The sequence below is a fragment of the Scyliorhinus canicula genome, chromosome 12, assembly GCF_902713615.1.
Source record: "Scyliorhinus canicula chromosome 12, sScyCan1.1, whole genome shotgun sequence".
NCBI lineage: Eukaryota > Metazoa > Chordata > Chondrichthyes > Carcharhiniformes > Scyliorhinidae > Scyliorhinus > Scyliorhinus canicula.
Window position 1 is genome coordinate 144,833,349 of NC_052157.1, and position 22,209 is coordinate 144,855,557.

Genomic DNA, 22,209 nt, shown 5'->3' on the forward strand with positions numbered 1-22,209 from the left:
AAGCAGAGAAGCCATAGTCAAAAATAAAAAAGGGCGACAGTACAAGGTACAGTGACAGAGGGGAACTCAGTGAATAGGCCCAGTAATACTAAAAGGAATAAACCAGGAAGTAAAAACATAAATGGAAAGCGACGCGGCAGGTTGTTACATGAAGATATGGGTTCAACAACAAGGAAAATTAGGAGAAAAGTTCAGAGGAAAAATAACTTAGGAGAGATTACTGATTGAGGTGTTAAGATTCAAAACAGAGGTATAAAAGTCAACATAAGTGTACTTTACCTGAATGCTCGTAGTATTCAGAATAAGGTAAATGCGTTGATGGCGCAAATCATCGTGAATGACTATGATTTAGTGGCCATTACTGAAACATGGTTAAAGGATGGTTATGACTGGGAGTTAAATATCCAAGGGTATCAAACTATTCGGAAGGACAGACTGGATGGTAAGGGAGGTGGTGTAGCTCTGTTATTTAAGGATGACAGTAAGGGATAGTAACAGTAAGGGATAGTAATAGTAAGGGATGACATCAGTGCTATGGAGGATAAGGTTGAATCCATTTGGGTGAAAATCAGGAATAGTAAGGCGAAAAAGTCACTGATAGGAGTAGTCTATAGGGCACCAATTGTAACATTATGGTGGGGCAGGCAATAAACAAAGAAATAACTGATGCATGTAGAAATGGTACAGCAGTTATCATGGGGGATTTTAATCTACATGTCGATTGGTTTAACCAGGTCGGTCAAGGCAGCCTTGAGGAGGAGTTTATAGAATGTATCCGCGATAGTTTCCCAGTATGTAATGGAACCTACGAGGGAACAAGCGGTCCTAGATCTGGTCCTGTGTAATGAGACAGGATTGATTAATGATCTCAAAGTTAGGGATCGTCTTGGAAAGAGCGATCACAATATGGTGGGATTTAAAATACAGATGGAGGGTGAGAAGGTAAAACCAAACACAAGTGCTTAAACAAAGGAAATTACAATGGGATGAGAGAAGAGCTAGCTAAGGTAGACTGAGAGCAAAGACTTTATGTTGGAACAGTTGAGGAACAGTGGAGAACCTTGAAAGCAATTTTTCACAGTGCTCAGCAAAGGTTTATACCAACAAAAAGGAAGGACGGAAGGAAGAGGGAAAATCGACCATCTAAGGAAATAAGGGAGAGTATCAAATTGAAGGAAAAAGTATACAAAGTGGAAAAGATTAGTGGGAGACTAGAGGACTGGGAAATATTTAGGGGGCACCAGAAAGCTACTAAAAAAGCTATAAAGAAGAGTAAGATAGATTATGAGAGTAAACTTGCTCAGAATAAAAAGATAGTAAAAGTTTCTACAAATATATGAAACAAAAAAGAGTGGCTAAGGTAAATATTGGTCCTTTAGAGGATGAGAAGGGAGATTTAGTAATGGGAGATGAGGAAATGGCTGAGGAACTGAACAGGTTTTTGGGTTGGTCTTCACAGTGGAAGACACAAATAGCATGGAAATGAGGCTATGACAGGTGAAGATATTGAGATGATTGTTATCACTAAGGAGGTAGTGATGGGCAAGCTAATGGGGCTAAAGGTAGACAAGTCTCCTGGCCCTGATGGAATGCATCCCAGTGTGCTAAAAGAGGTGGCAAGGGAAATTGCAAATGAACTCGTGATAATTTACCAAAATTTATTAGATTCTGGGGTGGTCCCGGCGGATTGGAAATTAGCAAATGTGACACCACTGTTTAAAAAAGGAGGTAGGCAGAAAGCGGGTAATTATAGGCCAGTTAGCTTAACTTCGGTAGTAGGGTAAATGCTGGAATCTATCTTTTTTTAAAATTTAGATTGCCCAATTATTTTTTCCAATTAAGGGACAATTTAGTGTGGCCAATCCACCTAGTCTGCACATTTTTGGGTTGTGGGGGCGAAACCCACGCAGACACTGAGAGAATGTGCAAACTCCGCACGGACAGTGACCCAGAGCCGAGATCGAACCTGGGAGCTGGAATCTATCATCAAGGAAGAAATAGCGAGGCATATGGATGGAATTTGTCCCACTGGGTTCATAAAGAGCAGGTCATGCCAAACTAATTTAGTGGAATTTTTTGACGCCTGTTCCTGTACTATACTTTTCTTTGTTTTTTGTTTGATATTACCAGTGCAGTAGATAACGGGGAACCAATGGATGTGGTATATCTGCGTTTCCAGAAAACCTTTGACAAAGTGCCACACAAAAGGTTGCTGCGTAAGATAAAGGTGCATGACATGAAGGGTAAAGTAGTAGCATAGATAGAGGATTAGTTAATTAATAGAAAGCAAAGAGTGGGGATTAATGGGTGTTTCTCTGGTTGGCAATCAGTAGCTAGTGGTGTCCCTCAGGGATCAGTGTTGGGCCCACAATTGTTCACAATTTACATAGATGATTTGGAATTGGGGACCAAGTGCAACGTGTCCACGTTTGCAGACGACACTAAGATGAGTGGTAAAGCAAAAATTGCAGAGGATACCGGAGGTCTGCAGAGGGATTTGGACAGGTTAAGTGAATTGGCTAGGGTCTGGCAGATGGAATACAATGTTGACAAATGTGAGGTTATCCATTTTGGTAGGAATAACAGCAAAAGGGATTATTATTTAAATGATAAAATATTAAAACATGCTGCTGTGCAGAGAGACCTGGGTGTGCTAGTGCATGAGTCGCAAAAAGTTGGTTTACAGGTGCAACAGGTGATTAAGAAGGCAAATGGAGTTCTGTCCTTCATTGCTAGAGGGATGGAGTTTAAGACTAGGGAGGTTATGCTGCAACGAAAGGGAAAATGCTGGAAAATCTGAGTAAGTCTGGCAGCATCTGTAGGGAGAGAAAAGAGCTAACGTTTCGAGTCCGATGACTCTTTGTCAAAGCCGGCTTTGACAAAGAGTCATCGGACTCGAAGCGTTAGCTCTTTTCTCTCCCTACAGATGCTGCTAGACTTGCTGAGATTTTTCAGCATTTTCCCTTTTGTTTCAGATTCCAGCATCCGCAGTAATTTGCTTTTATCCAGGTAATGCTGCAATTGTATACGGTGTTAGTGAGGCCACACCTGGAGTATTGTGTTCAGTTTTGGTCTCCTTACCTGAGAAAGGACGTACTAGCACTGGAGGGTGTGCAGGGGAGATTCACTTGGTTAATCCCAGAGCTGAAGGGGTTGGATTACGAGGAGAGGTTGAGTAGACTGGGACTGTACTCGTTGGAATTTAGAAGGACGAGGGGGGATCTTATAGAAACATTTAAAATTATGAAGGGAATGGATAGGATAGATGCGGGCAGGTTGTTTCCACTGGCGGGTGAAAGCAGAACTAGGGGTCATAGCCTCAGAATAAGGGGAAGTAGATTTAGGACTGAGTTTAGGAGGAACTTCTTCACCCAAAGGGTTGTGAATCTCTGGAATCCCTTGCCCAGTGAAGCAGTTGAGGCTCCTTCATTAAATGTTTTTAAGATAAAGATAGATAGTTTTTTGAAGAATAAAGGGATTAAGGGTTATAGTGTTCGGGCCGGAAAGTGGAGCTGAGTCCACAAAAGATCAGCTATGATCTGATTGAATGGCGGAGCAGGCTCGAGGGGCCAGATGGCCTACTCCTGCTCCTAGTTCTTATGTCCTTCTGTTCTTATGCCCTCCCCGTGCCTGCGTGGGTTTCCTCCGTTTGCTCCGGTTTCTTCCCACTAGTCCCGAAAAAAGTGTTTGTTAGGTGAATTGAACATTCTGAATTCTCCCTCAGTGTACCCGAACAGGCACTGGAGTGTGGCGACTAGGGGATTGTCACAGTAACTTCATTGCAGTGTTGATGTAAGCTTACTAGTGACACTAATGAAAGATTAAAGATTAAAAGTTTTGCTTACAGCAGCTTCAAATGCCCTCTTCAAACTGGCCAGCTCATACAAGACACAGCCCAGTGCCCAGATATCACTCTTTTGATTGTATGGCTTTCCTTCACACAGTTCTGGAGAGATGTAGCATGGTGTTCCCACCACCTGTAAAAGAAAAAACAAAACTGGCTTCATCCAAGTCAAATCGAACAGGCCATAGGAAAACAGGTTGGAATAGAAAATCTAATTAATTAGACCAACTCAATTTGATTTGGGAAGTATTATGACAATTCAAAGCAATGGCTTGCACCCCTTACGATGCAAACTTTGTTTTCCTGGCCCCAAAGTGGAATTGCACACCTGGAGCCTGATGGCTGCCACTAGACTCACAAAACCTCAACTAAATAAAATATAAAGGAAGCTTAACAAAAGCGAGCAGTCCTTTTGGGTACCAACAAAGGTCCTGAGGAGTCAGACCACAAGCTATTGTTTTTCTTCTTTTTTAAATTTAGTGTACCCAATTAATCTTTTCCAATTAAGGGGCAATTTAGCGTAGCCAATCCACCTACCCTGCACATCTTTTGGGCTGTGGGGGCGAAACCCACACAGACACGGGGAGAATGTGCAAACTCCACACGGACAGTGACCCAGGGCCGGGATCGAACCTGGGACCTCGGCGCCGTGAGGCAGCAGGGCTAACCCACTGCGCCACCCTGCTGCCCCCACAAGCTATTGTTTCATGTAAGCAAATAGTAACAGTATCTGAAATAAAGAGCAGACAAGAATTACTTTATTTGACATTCCAAAACACGGCACAAAAACAACCAAGCGGTAGCTGATAACACAATGGAGAATAAATTTTGATGAAATGTCACAGGGCTGAAAGATGATTCTCCGTCAGCAGGATCCTCTGTTTCGCCAGCAGCTCACTCACGCCCACGGATTTCCCGATGGCAAGGGGGGTGCCCACAATGGGAAACCGCATTGGCCGGCTACCGGGATGGAGAACGCCGCTGCCGGCAGGGGCGCGCTGCCGGGACGGAGAACCCCGGCCAATGTCCTTTCTCTCCCTGGATGCTGATCTGATGAGCCTTTCCAGCATTTTCTGTTTTTACTGCAGATTTCCACCACCCGCAGAGAATACGCCTGAGAATAAATTGGCTCCCATTCAGTGATTAAAAGTGTTCATTTTGCACCCGAGGAAGATTGTTGCAGAGGTTGAAGTACTGGGAAACTGCATGAGCTAAAGCATGAAGCCAGAACATCAAGGGTGCTGCATTTGAAAAACTTTTCAAACCCAGAGGGTTCACTGGCTAGGCTCTGCCAACAGCAAAGAAAACAAGTCCAACAAAATGCCACATGTGGAACGGGATCGCTACAGATTCAAAGCACGAATGGTAACATTCAGCAGAACTTTTCAGTGCTCCCTGTGGCGGGTTTAAATGATGAATCAGTTTTCCAGCTGCACGAACATGGGCAGCCCCCCCTCCTCACTCCTGGCAAGTTGCCTTTCCCGTCAGAGGCTGGCAGGAAAAGGCTTTGCATCCCGTTATTGGGAGGCAGATGAAAGTCCAAACAGAATTGATTCCCTCCCTCTACCAACCCCCATCCGATTTTCCGCACTGCGATGGTCTCTTCTGGTATGGGGTGAAAATTAGTCAGGGAGGCCAGGAATTAAGATGTGGGGTGGGTCTGGAGGCCTGGAAGGCGGGGGGGGGGGGGGGAAGAGATGTTGGGGGTGATAAAGAAAAGAGAGATGCGGGGGAGGGGGGGAAGGTCATGGGATGGGTGAGACGTGAAGAGGGAGGGGGCAAAGGGCCGTGTGCTGGAGTGCGGGGGTTGTGCAGCTGTGAATGGGAATGTGGAGGGAAAGAAGGAAAGGAGTTGGGACGTGATGTGTTGGGTACTCTGGATCCGTGGAGACTGCGTTTCCCTCAGCAGTAACACATACAGGCTACCACACTTGAAATAGTACAACACTATTTTATTAAGCTAGCTAGGGGCTTTTCACAGTAACTTCATTGAAGCCTACTCGTGACAATAAGCGATTTTCATTTCATATCATTTCAAACTGTTCAACATACTTTCACTGTGGCTTAACACGATGTTAGATTAAACTAAAGACCTGTGCCTATCCCAACCAGTCTATGCACTCAGCACATGGTGAAGATCTGTGCAGCAAGCTGTAAGCTCTGTCCTTCTGAGAAGCTGCATCCCGAATGAGCAGGAAAACTGATGCCCTCTGACTTTTTAGTGAGTGTTGTCTAACTGGTGATTGGCTGCGGTGTTGTGCGTGTTGATTGGTCTTGCTGTGTGTCAATCAGTGTGTGTGTCTGCACCATGATACACTGGTGTATATTATGACAGGAGGTATGTGTGGTGTCAACGGAGGAGTCCTGGGGAGCATACGGAGGAAATTGATGATAGGAAAAGATGGTGAGGATTAAAGGGAGCAGTGGGAGGTGGTAGGATGGGAGGGTGAGGGTTCAGCAATGACAGGCGAAGGGATGCGGAACATTGTTGGAAGGGAAACAGATAGAGAAGCAGGTTATGAGGGTCAGCAGAACTATTGTCATGGGGTGAGTTCCTCGGGAAGGTAGGAGACGTGGACATTCACCTGCATGGGATGGAGGGCGATGGGTACAGGTTGAAGGGCAACTGTGGGAAGGTCAAAGGTTACACATGGGAAGGAGGGGGGGACCCAAGGACTACGAATTGCAAATAAACCAGATCAGACTTTATTAAAATGCAAGTGCGCTCTACCTGTAAAAGTGTCATAGATAGTGCAGCCGTACAACCACATGTAAAACCCTAACTCTTAATCTTGCATTTCCGACCACTTCTTCTAGGTGCACCCCGGCATCTGCAGCACGGGTGAGCCAATCTGCTGACCAGTTTGCCCCGTTGTCTTGGATGACCTTGGTGGGGGTCCTGTGGAGGACCCCAGCTTACTTTGGCCCTCCTGCTGTGGGGGAACTGCTACCTCTGTTGTCAGTGGACAAAGCTGAAGCAGTCACAGGCAAGTGGAGATCTCAGGATGCCCACCAGCCACTCCTCCTCACTTTGGGTGCCCGAGGGCCCCTTCCTGACTCCTTGAGAAGGGGCACCTGGAGGGTGATCGAGATGCCCCATCCCAGTCTTGTGTAACCACTCTAAAGTTCACCCATGGCTATAGTGATGGAGTGAAGGACCGTGTGCATCTCTGGCAGACACTGGGTATTCTGCTGAACCAGGTTCTCCATGGTGTACACCACCCCCTCCATGGAAACCTCGATGCGTGCACATATTGGCACCACTTCACCTCACATGCCACTCGAGGGCCTCCAACAGCTTCCCCAGCAGGGCCAATCCAGAGACGTAACCCAGCCTGGGTCCTGTCCCCACCCGCAGTCTTCGGAGTGCCAGTCAACCTGGCTGACCATGCCTCCACCTACCATGAACACATGACCCCCATGCAGTGACCACCAGAGTGTGAGGCCCTGCCTGAACTACACCTCTACCTACTGAGGTGTGTCTCTGTACTGGTGGAGGGTGCAGGGGCAGCTGCGACACCTCTACAGGTGTATTTTCTTCCTCGTCTCCAATGTCTTCAGTCCTCCTTGGGCTAGATAAACTGCTGGACAGGACTTCCTCTTCTTCCCTTGCCATCTTCCTGCTGGCCTCTGTAAGTGAGAGAGGAGAGAGCAAGTGACTGCATGAGCTGCTGCCCAATGTATTGAACGCGTGACCCTTAGGTCTCTACGTGACATGCATAGATCGTTATTGGATGGAGGCTACCCGCTGATGCTCCATCCCCGCAGGCTCGGTCTAGTTTCTCCCCTGTCCACTCAGCTGCCCACTTCTCAAACTCAGTAAGGCTCCTGAGGTCCCCTCCAATCTTCTCTTCCTATTATCTGTTGTGCCTCAACTTCTGCTGCACAAAGAGAGAAGATAAGGCTGTGAGCAATTGGGCCTCATGTTACTTTCTCATGCTTCCATTCTTACAATTAATCCACTGGATCATGTGCCAAAGGGTTCTGCAAGAACAGCCTCTAGGATGGTGAGCCCATGCATACAAAAGGATAAGGTTCACAGAGACAAGTCATTCGCAGTGCTTGCCTGTGCCGATGCATAGCCCCGTCCCGTTCCACCTCAAAGAGACAGTATCTGAGCTGTGTATGGGCAGGGTCAGGGACCCACAGTGGCCAGCCCACATACAGACTAGATGGATTGCATTGGAACTATGAAGCATCACCTTATCACACTGAGTAGTTTTTATGAATGGGCCTCATGGATGGTACCCTTGCCATTGAGGCCCATGGATGGTGCCCTTACCAGTGAGGCCCATGGATGGTGCCCTGCCATTGAGGCCCATGGATGGTGCCCTTGCCATTGAGGCCCATGGATGGTGCCCTTGCCATTGAGGCCCATGTCCCTATTTTTTGTTTTTGTTTTTAAATTTAGAGTACCCAATTCATTTTTTTCAATTAAGAGGCTATTTAGCGTGGCCAATCCATCTACCTGCACATCTTTGGCCTGTGGGGGCGAAACCCATGCAAACACGGGGAGAATGCGCAAACTCCACATGGACAGTGACCCAGAGCCGGGATCGAACCTGGGACCTCGGCGCCGTAAGGCAGCAGGCCCATGTCCCTATAACATTCAGTGAGTGAGTGTGAGCAGTTGAGAAGGTCCACTTACCCTGGCGGTGCGGGTGAGGTCACAAATCCATTTCCTGCCCTGCAGAGCAGTGATCTGGTGGACGCTTGCTTCGAACACAGTACTCCCTGTAGACTTTCTCCCTTGCGGGGTTGGTCTGGCGCCTTGGCCTCCTCCTTCCAACCTCTGGGTATAGAACACCCCTCCTGGCCTCCACTGCATTGAGCAGTACTTCAAAGGACGCATCACTGAATCTGGGGGCCATCTCCTCCTTTAAATGATGGGTAAGATGATTTCTGAGCACCTTTTAAATATAGGGCCCGTATTTGACAGCAGGGCACGCACCATCCAGCCTGTCTCGTTGCGTGAAATGTTGGGAAATTCCTGAATGCATAATTAATTAGGCTAGTGTCGCACAATAGGGCACAAATTCCTACCGCAAATTCTCAGCGGCTGGAAACACTCCCAGTCCCGCCCCCACCACAGAATTTATTCCCGGATTGGAAAATTCCCGCCCTTGTGTAAGATAGCTCAGTTAGTGGCAGCAGCCATACCACAACAATGTAAACCAGACACAAAAAGTAGCAAATGCCTCACTTAACTGACTGCCAAATGAGAGAAAATATATTTAAGATAATCAGAAGGGTGGTGATGGTTAGAAGAAAATACTTTGCAGAGAATGTTTAAAACATAGAATGTTTCAACAATTTGCGCAGAAAAAATTCCTTTCTCGTTTAAAACGGTATTTAAAGAGTTACTTGAAGATCTTACATTTATATAGAACCTTTCACATTATAAAACATCTCAAGGCGCTTCGCTGGAGCCAATTTAGACTCTCTAAGGCAGGTGGCTAACAGCTTGGTCTAAGGGATAGTAGGTTTTAAGGAGCAGCTTAAAAGAAGGAGAGGTAGAGAGATAGAGAGATCTAGGGGGAATCCCAGAGCTTAGGGCATGGGCAGCTGGAGGCATAACCACCAGTGGTGGAGTGATTAACATTAGGGATGCTCAAGATGCCAGAAGCACAGAAATCCTGAACATCTGTCTAAACACCTTGGGCAGGATTCTGCGAAATGGAGGCAGAGTGTTCGCGCCGTCGTGAACGCCGCTCCAACCTCCATTCCCGGCGCCAACTGGGCGCAGCGCCAACCCGCGCAAGCGCAGTGGCGCCAAGCCAACCCGTGCATGCGCAGTGGTGCTGCACCAATCCACACATTCATAGTTGGGCCACGCCAACCCGTGAATACGCGGGGCACTTCCTCAACGCGCCAGCCCCGACGCAACATGGCGTGGGGGTTCAGGGGCCGGCCGCGTAACATATTAGGGCCGGAGCTGGAGAGGCCGACCCGCCGATCGGTGGGCCATGATCACGGGCCAGCCCCCATTGGAGGCCCCCCAGGTGAAGGAGCGCTTTTTCCCGCCCCACAGGCCCCCCCCTCCCTCCCCAACGGTAGAATTCCAGCCGGCTGCACGGCGCCGGTGGGACTCTGCCATTTCTGCTCGGATCACCAAGGCCGGAGAATCGGCGGCCCGGCCGCGGACAGCGGTCCGTGGCCGGCGCCGTGCCAAACGTGCCGGCCAAATGGTGCCGATTCTCCGCTCCTCGGAGAGTCGCCTGCCTGTGTCGGACCGGCGCCACGGGAAAAAATGGCATGGACAGCGATTCTCCCATCCCGCCCCTTGAATCCGGTTTTGGTCACCACCCGAATTGTCCGGCTTTTATGTTAAGAGCATTTGGCTCCATTTATTATGTTAATGGTGCTATATCAAAGAGCAAAGAAGAAGAACAAAGAAAAAAGAAAAATTACAGCACAGGAACAGGCCCTTCGGCCCTCCAAGCCTGCGCCGATACAGATCCTCTATCTAAAACTGTCATCTATTTTCTAAAGATCTGTATCCCTCTGCTCCCTGCCCATTCATGTATCTGTCTAGATACATCGTAAATGACACTATCGTGCCACCTCTGCCACCTCCACTGGCAATGCGTTCCAGGTACCACCACCCTCTGCGTAAAGAACCTTCCACGCATATCTCCCTTAAACTTTTCCCCTCTCACCTTGAACTCGTGACCCCTAGTAATTGAGCCCCCACTCTGGGAAAAAGCTTCTTTTTTTTTCTTCTTTTTAAAATAAATTTAGAGTACCCAATTCATTTTTTCCAATTCAGGGGCAATTTAGCATTGCCAATCCACCTACCCTGCACATCTTTGGTTTGTGGGGGCGAAACCCACGCAAGCACGGGGAGAATGTGCAAACTCCACACGGACAGTCACCCAGAGCCGGGATTGAACCTGGGACTTCGGCGCCGTGAGGCTGCAGGGCTAACCCACTGTGCCGCTCTCACCCTGCACATCTTTGGGTTGTGGGGGCAAAACCCACGCAAACTCGGGGAAAATGTTCAAACTCCACACGGACAGTGACCCAGAGCCGGGATCGAACCTGGGACCTCAGCGCCGTGAGGCAGCAGTGCTAACCCACTGCTCCACTGTGCTGCCCTGGGAAAAAGCTTCTTGCTATCCACCCTGCCTATACCTCTCATGATTTTGTAGACCTCAATGAGGTCCCCCATCAACCTCATATCTCGTTACGAGATATTATGCATGACAAGGCTGAAGTTTTGCAGAAAAGTAATCTTACTGTGTAGGCTTTACTTTTGCTGCTTAGGATCTTTGAGATACCAAAGTCACCGATCTTCACTATCATTTGATACTTATCGAGCAGGATATTTTGTGTTTTCAGATCTCGGTGCAGGATAAGTTTGTTGTGCACATGATGGAGGGCCAATAGGATCTGTACGAAGAAGTGCAAGATGGTCTCTTCATCCAGCAGGGAATTGCGCTTCTGGATATACTCAGCCAAAGTGCCTCCTGAAATCAAAAGATTCATAGTAAATTTAAAATAGAAGTAAAAATTTGCGTTATCCGAGTTACTGCCAATAACTCTGACACCAAGACCCTCAAAGTCTTAGGATGGTCGCCAAAGCAACTTTTTAAAATATTAGTTATGTTTGCATGTACACTACAAATTTAGAAGTTGCAGTGATGGTTACTACTCCACACATCAAAGTTGTAGAAAGTGAGCTGAGGCTCTCTATATAACTCTGAAGTAAAGTGAGCTTCCTTCCTCCCCAGAGCCAGCAACTGCTTTGCTTTGGTGTTGGGTCAGTCCTCTGGCCTGGATTTAGGGTGCGGTTATATCCTCACTATAATCTTGTTGCGACGTGAAACAGCTTTGCACCGATAACAGTGGCTGCACTGCCAATATTTATTTTTGATAAATTTAGAGTACCCAATTCATTTTTCCAATTAAGAGGCAATTTAGCGCGGCCAATCTACCTAGCCTGCACATCTTTGGGTTGTGGGGGGGCGAAACACACGCAAGCACAGGGAGAATGTGCAAACTCCACACGGACAGTGACCCAGAGCCGGGATCGAAACTGGGACCTCGGTGCGGTGAGGCAGCAGTGCTAACCCACTGCGCCACCGTGCTACCCTGCACTGCCAATATAACGTCAATCACTTCCCTTCCCCATCTACCCCTTTAGTAACTCTTGAATTTGGTATTTTTCTCTCAACAACCCATCTGTGATCTTTCAGTTTCAAGTACAATATACTTCATCCTACCCTATATGATTGCATTGTGCAATGAGTCAGGATTTCGATCTCCTATTCTAACTCATTCAAAATGCTGACTGCAGTAGATTCAAACACGAGATAAAAGACAGTGCATCAATCCACTGCATCCACCCAGTCCGACTGACTTCAAGTGTTTAATTACAGGTCAGGTCGGTACTGTAATTGAGCACAGTACATTATTTAGCAAGTGCGCAGCACTCTTAATATCCCTGAGCTGGTCACCGTGATCATCAGTTACTGATTAAATGCAGCTATTGTCCTCCTTTTCAAAACCAATATGATACCCAATTCCAGTGAAAGGTTACAGACAAACATTAACTCTGTTTTTCTCTCTCCACAGGGTGGCACAGTGGTTAACACTGCTGCCTCACAGCGCCAGGGACCCAGGTGCAATTCCGGCCTTGGTTGGCTGTGTGAAGTTTGCATATTCTCCTCGTGTCTGCGTGAGTTTCCTCGGGGTGCTCCAGTTTCCTCCCACAGTCCAAAGATGTGCAGGTTAGGTGAATTGGCTATGTTGAATCGCCCCTTAGTGTCCAAAGACTAGGTGGGGTTATGGGCAGAGGGTGGGGGATTGGGCCTAGGTAGGGTGCTCTTTCGGAGGGTCGGTGTAGACTCGATGGGCCAAATGGCCTCTTTCTGCACTCTGGAGACTCTGTGATGCCAGATCTGTCGAGTATTTCCAGCATTTTCTCCTTTTGTTTCAGATTTCCAGTGAACAAATTCAATTAAGTTGGGCTGGGTTCTAAGTCTTCCAAGGTGTTTTCTTTTTCATTGTTGGTCTGTCCAGGCTTTAACCAGGACACCAGAATGAGAAAATTGTAAACCTAACATTTGAACAACTACACATACACAGTGAATCCTGTACTGGCACTAACCTTCAAATCTACCGCCTCTCAACCTATATCTGTGACCTCTCATTCTAGATTGTCCCACATGGGGGAACATTTGGTCTACGTTTACTTTATCAATCTCTTTTAGTATTTTAAATGCCTCGATCAGATCCCCTCTCATTCTTATAAACTCCACCGAGTATTAGCTCAAAACAGTTTAATCTCTCCTCATACGTCAACCCTTTCACCCCCAGAATCAATCTGGTGAACCTCCTCTGAACGGCCTCCAATTCCATCACATCCTTCCTCAAATAAGGAGACCACAACTGGACAAAATACTCCAGATGTGGTCTCACCAACACCCTAAACAATTGCAACAATGCTTCTCTACTTTTAAACTCCAGTCCTTTTGCAATAAACGCTAATGTTCCACTTGCCTTTTTCATTACATGCTGTACCTGCACACTGACTTTCTGCCACTCATGACCAGATCCCCCTTCCCAGTCGCATTTTGAATCTGCTTTCTATTTACATAACTTGCCTTTCTATTTTTTCAGCCAAAATGGATAACCTCAAACTTATCCACATTAAACTCCATCGGCCAAACTTTGGCCCAATCCCATAGTTTATCTATATCCGCCTGTAAAATCTTTACCCCCTTTTCACTGCCTGCTTTCTCACCTATTTTAGTATCATCCGCAAATTTTGCTTTGCTTGCAGATCATTTATACAGATTGTAAACGATTTGAGGTCGGAGGACTGACCCCTGCGACACCCCGCTACTTATAGTTCGCCAGCCAGAGAGAGAGCCATTTATTCCAACCCTCTGCTTTTTGTCAGTCAGCCAATCCTCAATCCAGTCTAGTATTCTACCCCCAATCCCTTGTAATCTCACCTTCTGGATCAGCCTTTTATGCGGCACCTTGTCAAACGCCTTCTGGAAGTCCAGAGAGACCACATCCACAAGTTCCCCATTATGCACCTCGCCGGTTATGTCCTCAAAGAACTCAAGTTTGCCAAGCATGACTTACCCTTCATAAACCATGCTGACAATGGTGGACTGAGCTTGGTCTTTCCAAGTGTTCAGTCATTTCCTCCTTAATTATTGATTCCAGCAAGTTCCCCACCACAGTGGTCAAGCTAATCGGTCTATAGTTTCTTACTTTTTGTCTCTCTCTCTTTTTGAATAGGGTCGTTATATTAGGGTGTTCCAATCCACCAGGACTCTTCCAGAATCCAGGGAATGCTGAAATATCATAAATGCTCATGATCGAACCAAATAGCAGAAAAGGCTCAAAGGGCTCCTGTTCCAACACTTTTAAAAATAAATTTAGAATACCCAATTCAGTTTTTCTAATGAAGGGGCAATTTAGCATGGCCAATCCACCTACACTGCACATATTTTGGGTTGTGGGGGCGAAACCCACACAAACACAGGGAGAATGTGCAAACTCCACACTGCAGTGACCCAGAGCCGGGATCGAACCTTGGCCCTCGGCACCGTGAGGCAGCTGTGCTAACCACTGAGCCACTATGTTGCTCTCCTGTTGCAATACTCGGCCATTATCTGATCAAGTCTGTTAGTGGGCCAGTCTAATACAGCTAAAGCTGAGACAGATGTGTGAAAATACTACTCAATATTAGTTTCACCCTATCAATCCTTATGTACCTGGTGCATATTCCATGGCTATCATCAGTGCCTTGTCCTCCAGGAAGTTTTCATAGTACTCAATTATGTTTGGGTGGTTGAGAAGCTTAAGTACTTGGCATTCATTCTGAGCCGCCAGTCTCTCATCTTTTGTCATCTGCTCCACAGGGATCTGTTTGAGGATCACCAGCTTTTGGTCGACTTTCCGCAAACACAGGTGGACTATGCTGTGCGGAGATATAAACGGACAGTGTGCATACAGGTAAATACAGTGTGCCGCTTCCTCTCCCCAAAAATCAAAGCCACCAACATTAATGAACCATGCGTGACCAAGTGTTTCGGCTTTGCGGACACCATTGTGTCTCACCAGCCACACAGCAGCCAAAGCTTTCAGCTCCAATGCTCATTACAATGAACAAATGGCAAAACAAAATCACAAAACTGCTGAGCACAAAAAGTGAAAAATAATTTTATTAAGTTTCATATAAATCAAACAGCAGGCACTTGCTTCTTGGTAACCTGGCTCAGAACTTAACTCGTTGGCAGCAGAATTAAGAACAGCCCCTCCAAATTCTTCACCTCCACAAATGTCCAATTGGACAAAGAAATGAGTAAGAGGAAGTAGGAACAGAACTGAGTTGCTAGGGTTACATGGGCCAGATTACCGGAGACTGTGCACCACAAATGGTCCGCGGCCTTAGACCTGGAATTTTAATTAGAGCATTTTTTTTCTCCAATTAAGGGGCAATAGCAGCATGGTGGTGCAGTGGTTAGCACTGTAGTCTCACGGCGCTGAGGTCCCAGGTTCGATCCCGGCTCTGGGTCATTGTCCATGTGGAGTTTGCACATTCTCCCCGTGTTTGCGTGGGTTTCGCCCCCACAACCCAAAGATGTGCAGGATAGGTGGATTGAACACGCTAAATTGCCCCTTAATTGGAAAAAATTAATTGGGTACTCTTAAAAAAAAAATTTTTTAATAAAAAAAATTAAGGGGCAATTTAGCATGGCCTATCCACCTACCCTGCACATCTTTTGGGTTGTGGGGGTGAGACCCACACAGACACAGATTTAGATCTGAAACTTAATGCAAATATGCACCATTGTAATGCCGCACCTACATGTAGAATATTATGATCCTGGAATATATATTTTTTAAATTCAGTGTACCCAATTAATTTTTCCCAATTAAGGGGCAATTTAGCGTGGCCAATCCACCTAGCCTGCACATCTTTGGGTTGTGGGGGCGAAACCCACGCAAACACGGGGAGAATGTGCAAACTCCACACGGATGGTGACCCAGAGCCGGGATCGAACCTGGGACCTTGGTGCCGTGAGGCAGCAGTGCTAACCCACTGCGCCACCGTGCTGCATGATCCAGGAATTGACAGGCCGTGATTTCACAGTCAGCAGTGAAGTAACAGTGTTCGCCACTGACCTTGAAGAAAGCTACCCACAAAGATCTGGAAACCTCTGCTGAGTGGATTTCACCAGTCCCAATGTTAATTTAAATCAATTCCCAAATCAAGGCGATCTCCCGGCATTTAGAAACAGTGATATCATCAAGCAGCCAACCACACTGAGGTAATCTCAGACAGAGGGCATCACGGTGGCGCAGCGGTTAGCACTGCTGTCTCACGGCACCAAGGATCCGGGCTCGATCTCGGCCCCAGGTCACTGTCTGTGTGGAGTTTGTACATTCTCCCTGTGTCTGCGTGGGTCGCACCTCACAACTGAAAGATGTGTAGGGTGGGTGGATTGTACTTTAGAAGTAATCCATCATCGTGCTGTGCTTTGAGACATCCAGAGGTTGTAAATGTGCTCTTTGAAATGTAATCCCATGTCATCCTGGGCCCATGAGAACAGATACTGTACCAGAACTAAGAACCATCTCTGGAACGTCTCGAGTCCCCTTTCAGGGAGACTACTTCATTTTTTTATATGGACCTGCAGTCACAGAACCAGACTTAAATGACCTGACACGGTAAAATCCCAAAAGTAGGGTGCTGTTCTCTCCTGATCTCGACTGCAATAAAAATATAACCCAATACTGAATATTTAAAAGCATAACTTTTCAGCAAATTATATCAACACAAAATTGATTGTTATTCACCTAGGTCAGCTGATCAATAGTGTGTCAAAAGGCGCTCCCAACAACATGCATTCTTGAGAATTTTCCTCAAGGAAAAGTATTAGAAAATTGCTAGCGTCGACCAAGAAAACATCAAAAACAAAAACAGAACCTAACGCAAAAGCTCAGCGCGTCAGACAGTGTTTGTGAAGAGAAGTGACGTATAACCCTTCTTCAGAACTGACAAATATCATTCTCTATATTACTGACAATGCAAAGTCAAGTCATACTTGGTGATTCTCTGACATAAAGTGATTTCTGCTTCTTAGAACAGGAGGTCCACACCTAATAAAAAACGCAAAGTACTAGAAGAAACTAGTACTAGGGGACACAGTTTAAGATGGAGATGAGATGAATTTTTTTCTCTGAAGGTCTTTAGTCTGTGGAATTTTCTTCTCCGAGAGCAGAGGCTGGGTCAGTGAACATATTAAAGGCAGACGTAGATAGATCGTTGATTGGCAAGGGAGTCAAGGATTATGGGGTACAGAAAGCAGAGTTCAGATCACAGCCAGATCAGTCATGATCTTATTGAATGGTAGTAGAGCAGGCTCGAAGGGACAAATGGTCTACTCCTGCTCCTAAGTCTTATGTTCAGATAGGAAATATACAACAAGCCCACAATATTCAAAGGAGAAGGGTTAGCAATTTATAGGTGAGACCTGCACTATCCAAAAGATTAACTGGTCTTTCTCTTTTAGGCCTTGACTGATTTGCTGTGCAATTTCCAACATGTTATTTCAGTTTTCCATCTTTGCTTTACGCTTTCCCTCAACATCGCCATGCTCGGTTAGTAGCCTCAGAGTCACAAGGTTCTGAATTCAGGTCCCACTTCAAGGCTTGCACATAAAAGTCAAGTCTGACACTCCAGTGTTGTTCTGAGGGAGTGCTGCACATTCAAAGGTATTTGGAGCGAAATGTGAAACCCAGCCCTATCTGCTTGTACTGGTTGATGCAAAACAGGGCTTTTCAAAGTGCAGGTCGCGGGTCGCAACCGCGAATGGGTCACAGGCGAATGTCGGGAGGGTCGCGGAGCGATCAGTCACGTAGGTCCCATGGCATCCTGACCGCAGGAGAATCACCCAATGGACACTACCATCTTCTGCATTGAAAATGGCAGCTGCTACTGCCTTTTAGAAATGAGGCTGTGTAGCGTCTTCCGGCCCGAAGCAGCAGCAGAGAAGGGCAGCACGGTAGCACAAGTGGATAGCATTGTGGCTTCACAGCACCAGGGTCCCAGGTTCGATTCCCCGCTGGGTCACTGTCTGTGCGGAGTCTGCACGTTCTCCCCGTGTCTGCGTGGGTTTCCTCCGGGTGCTCTGGTTTCCTCCCACAGTCCAAAGACATACAGGTTAGGTGGATTGGCCATGATAAATTGCCCTTAATGACCAAAAAGGTTAGGAGGGGTTATTGAGTTACGGGGATAGGGTGGAAGTGAGGGCTTAAGTGGATTGGTGCAGACACAATGGGCCGAATGGCCTCCTTCTGCACTGTATGTTCTATGTTCTCAGGTCAAATGCCCAGCACGTACACCTGCTGTCAAGCTTGTGCTTTTGTTGCCAAATTATGGAACAGACTTGCTTCTACTTTCCAGCTAATGGCAAGAGGACTGTGAAGATGGATCACTTTCTTAAAAGTAAGAGACCGCCAGAGACTCAATTAGGCAGTGTACCTACTGGACAGAATCTCACAACAGTGTCTGCTGGAAGGAGCTGCTCGGAAGAGTCCAGGGCAGAAGAGAGCACTGCTAGTGTTAACTCTGTTCAGAACTCCAGAGCCTCTGGTTAACTGCCGACAAAGAAAACACTTAACTCAAGAACAAAGAAATATAAAGATGATTTCTTTATGGTTTTGTCAATTGTGCCAATCCAAAGAAGGATGCAAAGCCCATGTGTGTTATATGCAGGAAAGTACTGGTAAATGAAAGACGAAGTTTCAGGTTTTGAAAGAAACGTGGTGGTGAAAAATTTGTTTTGAGGTTGAGACCCCAGAGTTAGTTATTAACTTGGAGCTGAATCCAAATTTAAAAACTACACTGCTCTAGCTGACCTGTGATACCACATTTAAAATATGCCAAAAGCCCATGAGGCAGTCAGCATTCTGGAGTAACATCTCCCAAGGGTATCCACAGCTGAGTAAAACAAGCATTTTGTTGCTATTGCCCTTCACAACATACATGTGCGAGTTTGGATTTACCATTTTCACAAAGCTGAAGACGGCAAAAAGCAATAGGCTGAAGACGGCAAAAAGCAACAGGCGGAAGACGGCAAAAAGCAACAGGCGGAAGACGGCAAAAAGCAACAGGCGGAAGATGGCAAAAAGCAACAGGCGGAAGACGGCAAAAAGCAACAGACTGAAGACGGCAAAAAGCAACAGACTGAAGTCGACACCTGATATGCACACTGTCCTCTCCTTATTTGAACCTGATTCAAGTGCGATCGTGAGGACCAAGCAGGTCCCCTTTCACATTAAAGGTAAACGAACATGGGTGGGTCGCGAAGGTCGGCCAGCGTGGGTTGTGAAGGTCAGCCGGCACGGGTCCCAAAAGTCAGCCGGTTGCCAAAAGTGGGTCCCGGGAAAAACATTTTTGAAAAGCACTCATGTAAAAGGTCCCACGGCACTATTTAAGAAGAGCCAGTAGAGGTCTCTCTAGTGTCCTGGCTAATATTTATCCTTCAACTATCATCACAAAATCAGGTTAACTGGTTTCATTGTTTGTGGGAGCTTCCTGTGTGTAAATTGAGCTTTTCCGTTTCCAACATTACAACAATGATTGTAAAAAAAACACACAATATAAATGCAAGTCTTTCCTTTTTCTCATTCAGTGAACCTGATAACATTTCTCCCCACTCACTGTATGTGGTGTGGGCATCACTGGCAAGGCCATCATTTATACACCATCACCCAAACAGCTGTCCAGGGCGTGGCAGTGAATTTGTTCACCCATTTCAGAGGGCAATTAAGAAATTGATGTTGGCAAGGGCAGGCAGAATTCCTTCCCTACAGCGAACCAGCCTGGTTTTTTTGACAACATGATAGTTTCATGATCACCATAACTGATTTATTGAATTAAATCAATTTGGAATACAAATATTATTTTTCTAAAATTAATTTACAAGAACTGGGCATCATTGGCTCGACCTGCATTTATTGCCCACCATTGAGGTGGTGGTGTTGTGAGTTGCCTTCTTGAACTGCTGCAGTCCCTGAAGTGTAGGTACACCCACAGTGCTGCTAGGGAGATAATTCCAGCAATTTGACCCAGGGACAGTGAAGGAACGTTGACATATTTCCAAGTCAGAATGGTGTGTGACTTGGAGGAGAACTTCCACGTGGTGGAGTTCCGACGTAATAGCTGCCCTTGAACATCTGGATGGTGGCAGTCATGGGTTTGGAAGGTGTTTGCCTAAGGAGCCTTGTGAGTTGCTGCAGTGCATCTTGTCGAGGTATGTATGGATGCCACTGCTTAAGGGCGGTGGAGAGAGTGAATGTTTGAGGTGGTGCACGGGTGTCGATCAAGTGCGGCTGCTTTGTTTTGGGTGGTGTCGAGCTTCTCGAGTGTCGCCAGAGCTGCCCTCGTCCGGGCCAAGTGAGGAGTGTTCTATCACACTACTGACTGTGTTTTGTAGATGGCGGACAGGCTTTGGGGGGGGGGGGGGTCAGGAGGTGTGTCACTCGCTGCGGGATTCCCTGCCCCTGACCTGCTCAGGTAGCCACAGCATTTATGTTGCAGGCGGGATTCAAAACTCATGCCTCCTGAGTCTATGTGGGCATAGAGTCCAACTAAAAGGTGAGGTAAAGTTGCCATAGACCCAGGTGACCACAAGCTGCTTTCCCCTGGGGGGGGGGGGGGGGGGGGAGACAGCAGACTGATGGTGGTTTAGCCCAGTCCCATTGAGCCTCAGTGGATTGGACAGTTCAGCAACATAACCATTGTCATGTCAAACATCCCCTCCCCCAAACCACCCCTTCCCCCCACCACACTGACTCAGTTGTTTGTTAACTTTTGGGTCGAGCCGATTTGCAGCAATTCATTAAATGTCCCTGGACAGGGAGGAAACGGGATGTAAACAGCTCTCTCACCCAAAGGCTCCCCGGCCCACCACCTTCACTTTCTGGTACTTCTCCATATCTCCGTCTCCAAGGAGCTGCCGACAACTTCCCGTACCCGAGCCCGAGGCTTCAAAGCTGCTCGGCGCCTCCCCGTTCCGGCCAGTAGCTGCGCTGAGGAAGCAGCGCCGGCCCAGACCCAGACCAGTCCACTCAGTCCCAGTCCAGCTCCGCGGAGAAAGCAGCGCCGGCCCAGCCTCAGTCCAGCCCAGTATTGCTCAGCCCCAGACCAGCACAGACCCAACAGAGACCAACTCAGAGACCAGCTCCGCGGAGGAAGCAGCCCAGCTCAGTCCCAGCCCAGCCCAGTATCGCTCAGCCCCAGACCAGACCCAACAGAGACCAACTCACTCCAGTACAGCAGCTCCGGCGGAGGAAGCAGCCCTAGTCCAGTCCAGCTCAGTCCCAGCCCAGCTCAGTATAGCTCAGCCCCAGCCCAGTATAGCTCAGTCCCAGCCCAGCTCAGTCCCAGCCCAGCCCAGTATAGCTCAGTCCCAGCCCAGCCCACTACAGCTCTGTCTCAGCCCAGTATAGCTCAGTCCCAGCCCAGCCCACTACAGCTCTGTCTCAGCCCAGTATAGCTCAGTCCCAGCCCAGTATAGCCTAGTCCTAGCCCAGCTCAGTCCCAGCCCAGCCTAAGTCCTAGTTCAGTCCAGCCCAGCTCATTCCAGTCCAGCCCAGCTCGTTCCAGTCCAGCCCAGCTCGTTCCAGTCCAGCTCAGCTCGTTCCAGCCCAGCTCAATGCTAGTCCAGCCCAGCTCAGTCCTAGTCCAGCTCAATCCCAGCCCAGTTCAGTCCCAATCCAGCCGAGCGCCCAGTCCAGTCCAGCTCAGTCCCAGTCTAGCGCAGCCCAGTCCCACTCTAGCGCAACCCAGCTCAGTTCCAGTCTAGTCCAGCCCAGCTCCTTCTAGTCCAGTCCAGCCCTAGTTCATCGCAGCCCAGTCCAGCTCAGTTCCAGTCTAGCCCAGCCCAACCCCTTCCAATCCAGTCGAGCCCAGCTCAGCCCCTTCCAGTCTAGTCTAGTTCAACCCAGCCCATCCCCTTCTAGTCCAGTCCAGCCCCAGCTCAGCCCCTTCTAGTCCAGTTCAGCCCCTTCTAGTCCAGTCCAGCCCAGGACGTGATACTGAGAGACTGCAACTCCTCCCAAAATGCCTCAATGGCGAAGCCCATTCATCCTCCACTCCTCTACTTGGCCGCAAACCTTCAACATTTAAATGGGGATTATTGGGGGAGGGAGGGGGTTATTGTGTGCCCAGAGCAGGCGAACCTCTGGAAAATGTCGACTGAGATAGATGGGAAGTTCCTGATAAGCCGCTCAGTTGCGCCCGAGAATGAGATGCATATACATCAAAGTCATCTGTCCCCCATCCCCACCCCCCCCAAGTCTCCCCATGAGTGGGACCTGATGGTCCTGCA

The 22,209-nt window shown here is 47.7% G+C and overlaps 1 protein-coding gene across 3 annotated transcripts in view; it reads right to left on the reverse strand.

Annotated features, from left to right (window-relative positions):
• The window catches only part of nek8 (NIMA-related kinase 8), a 93,416-nt gene extending 72,370 nt beyond the window's left edge, over positions 1-21,046 (reverse strand). For all 3 annotated transcript variants that reach the window (XR_005462622.1, XM_038814352.1, XM_038814351.1), the window contains exons 1-4: positions 20,768-21,046; positions 14,581-14,786; positions 11,084-11,313; positions 3,846-3,977 (exon numbers count right to left, since the gene is read on the reverse strand). Coding sequence is in view for 2 of the 3 variants with exons in the window: in XM_038814352.1 (XP_038670280.1) it covers positions 3,846-3,977; positions 11,084-11,313; positions 14,581-14,786; positions 20,768-20,814 (615 nt within the window). In the remaining variant the exon portion in view is untranslated. The remainder of the gene's footprint in view (positions 1-3,845; positions 3,978-11,083; positions 11,314-14,580; positions 14,787-20,767) is intronic.
• Between the last annotated feature and the right edge of the window lie 1,163 nt (positions 21,047-22,209).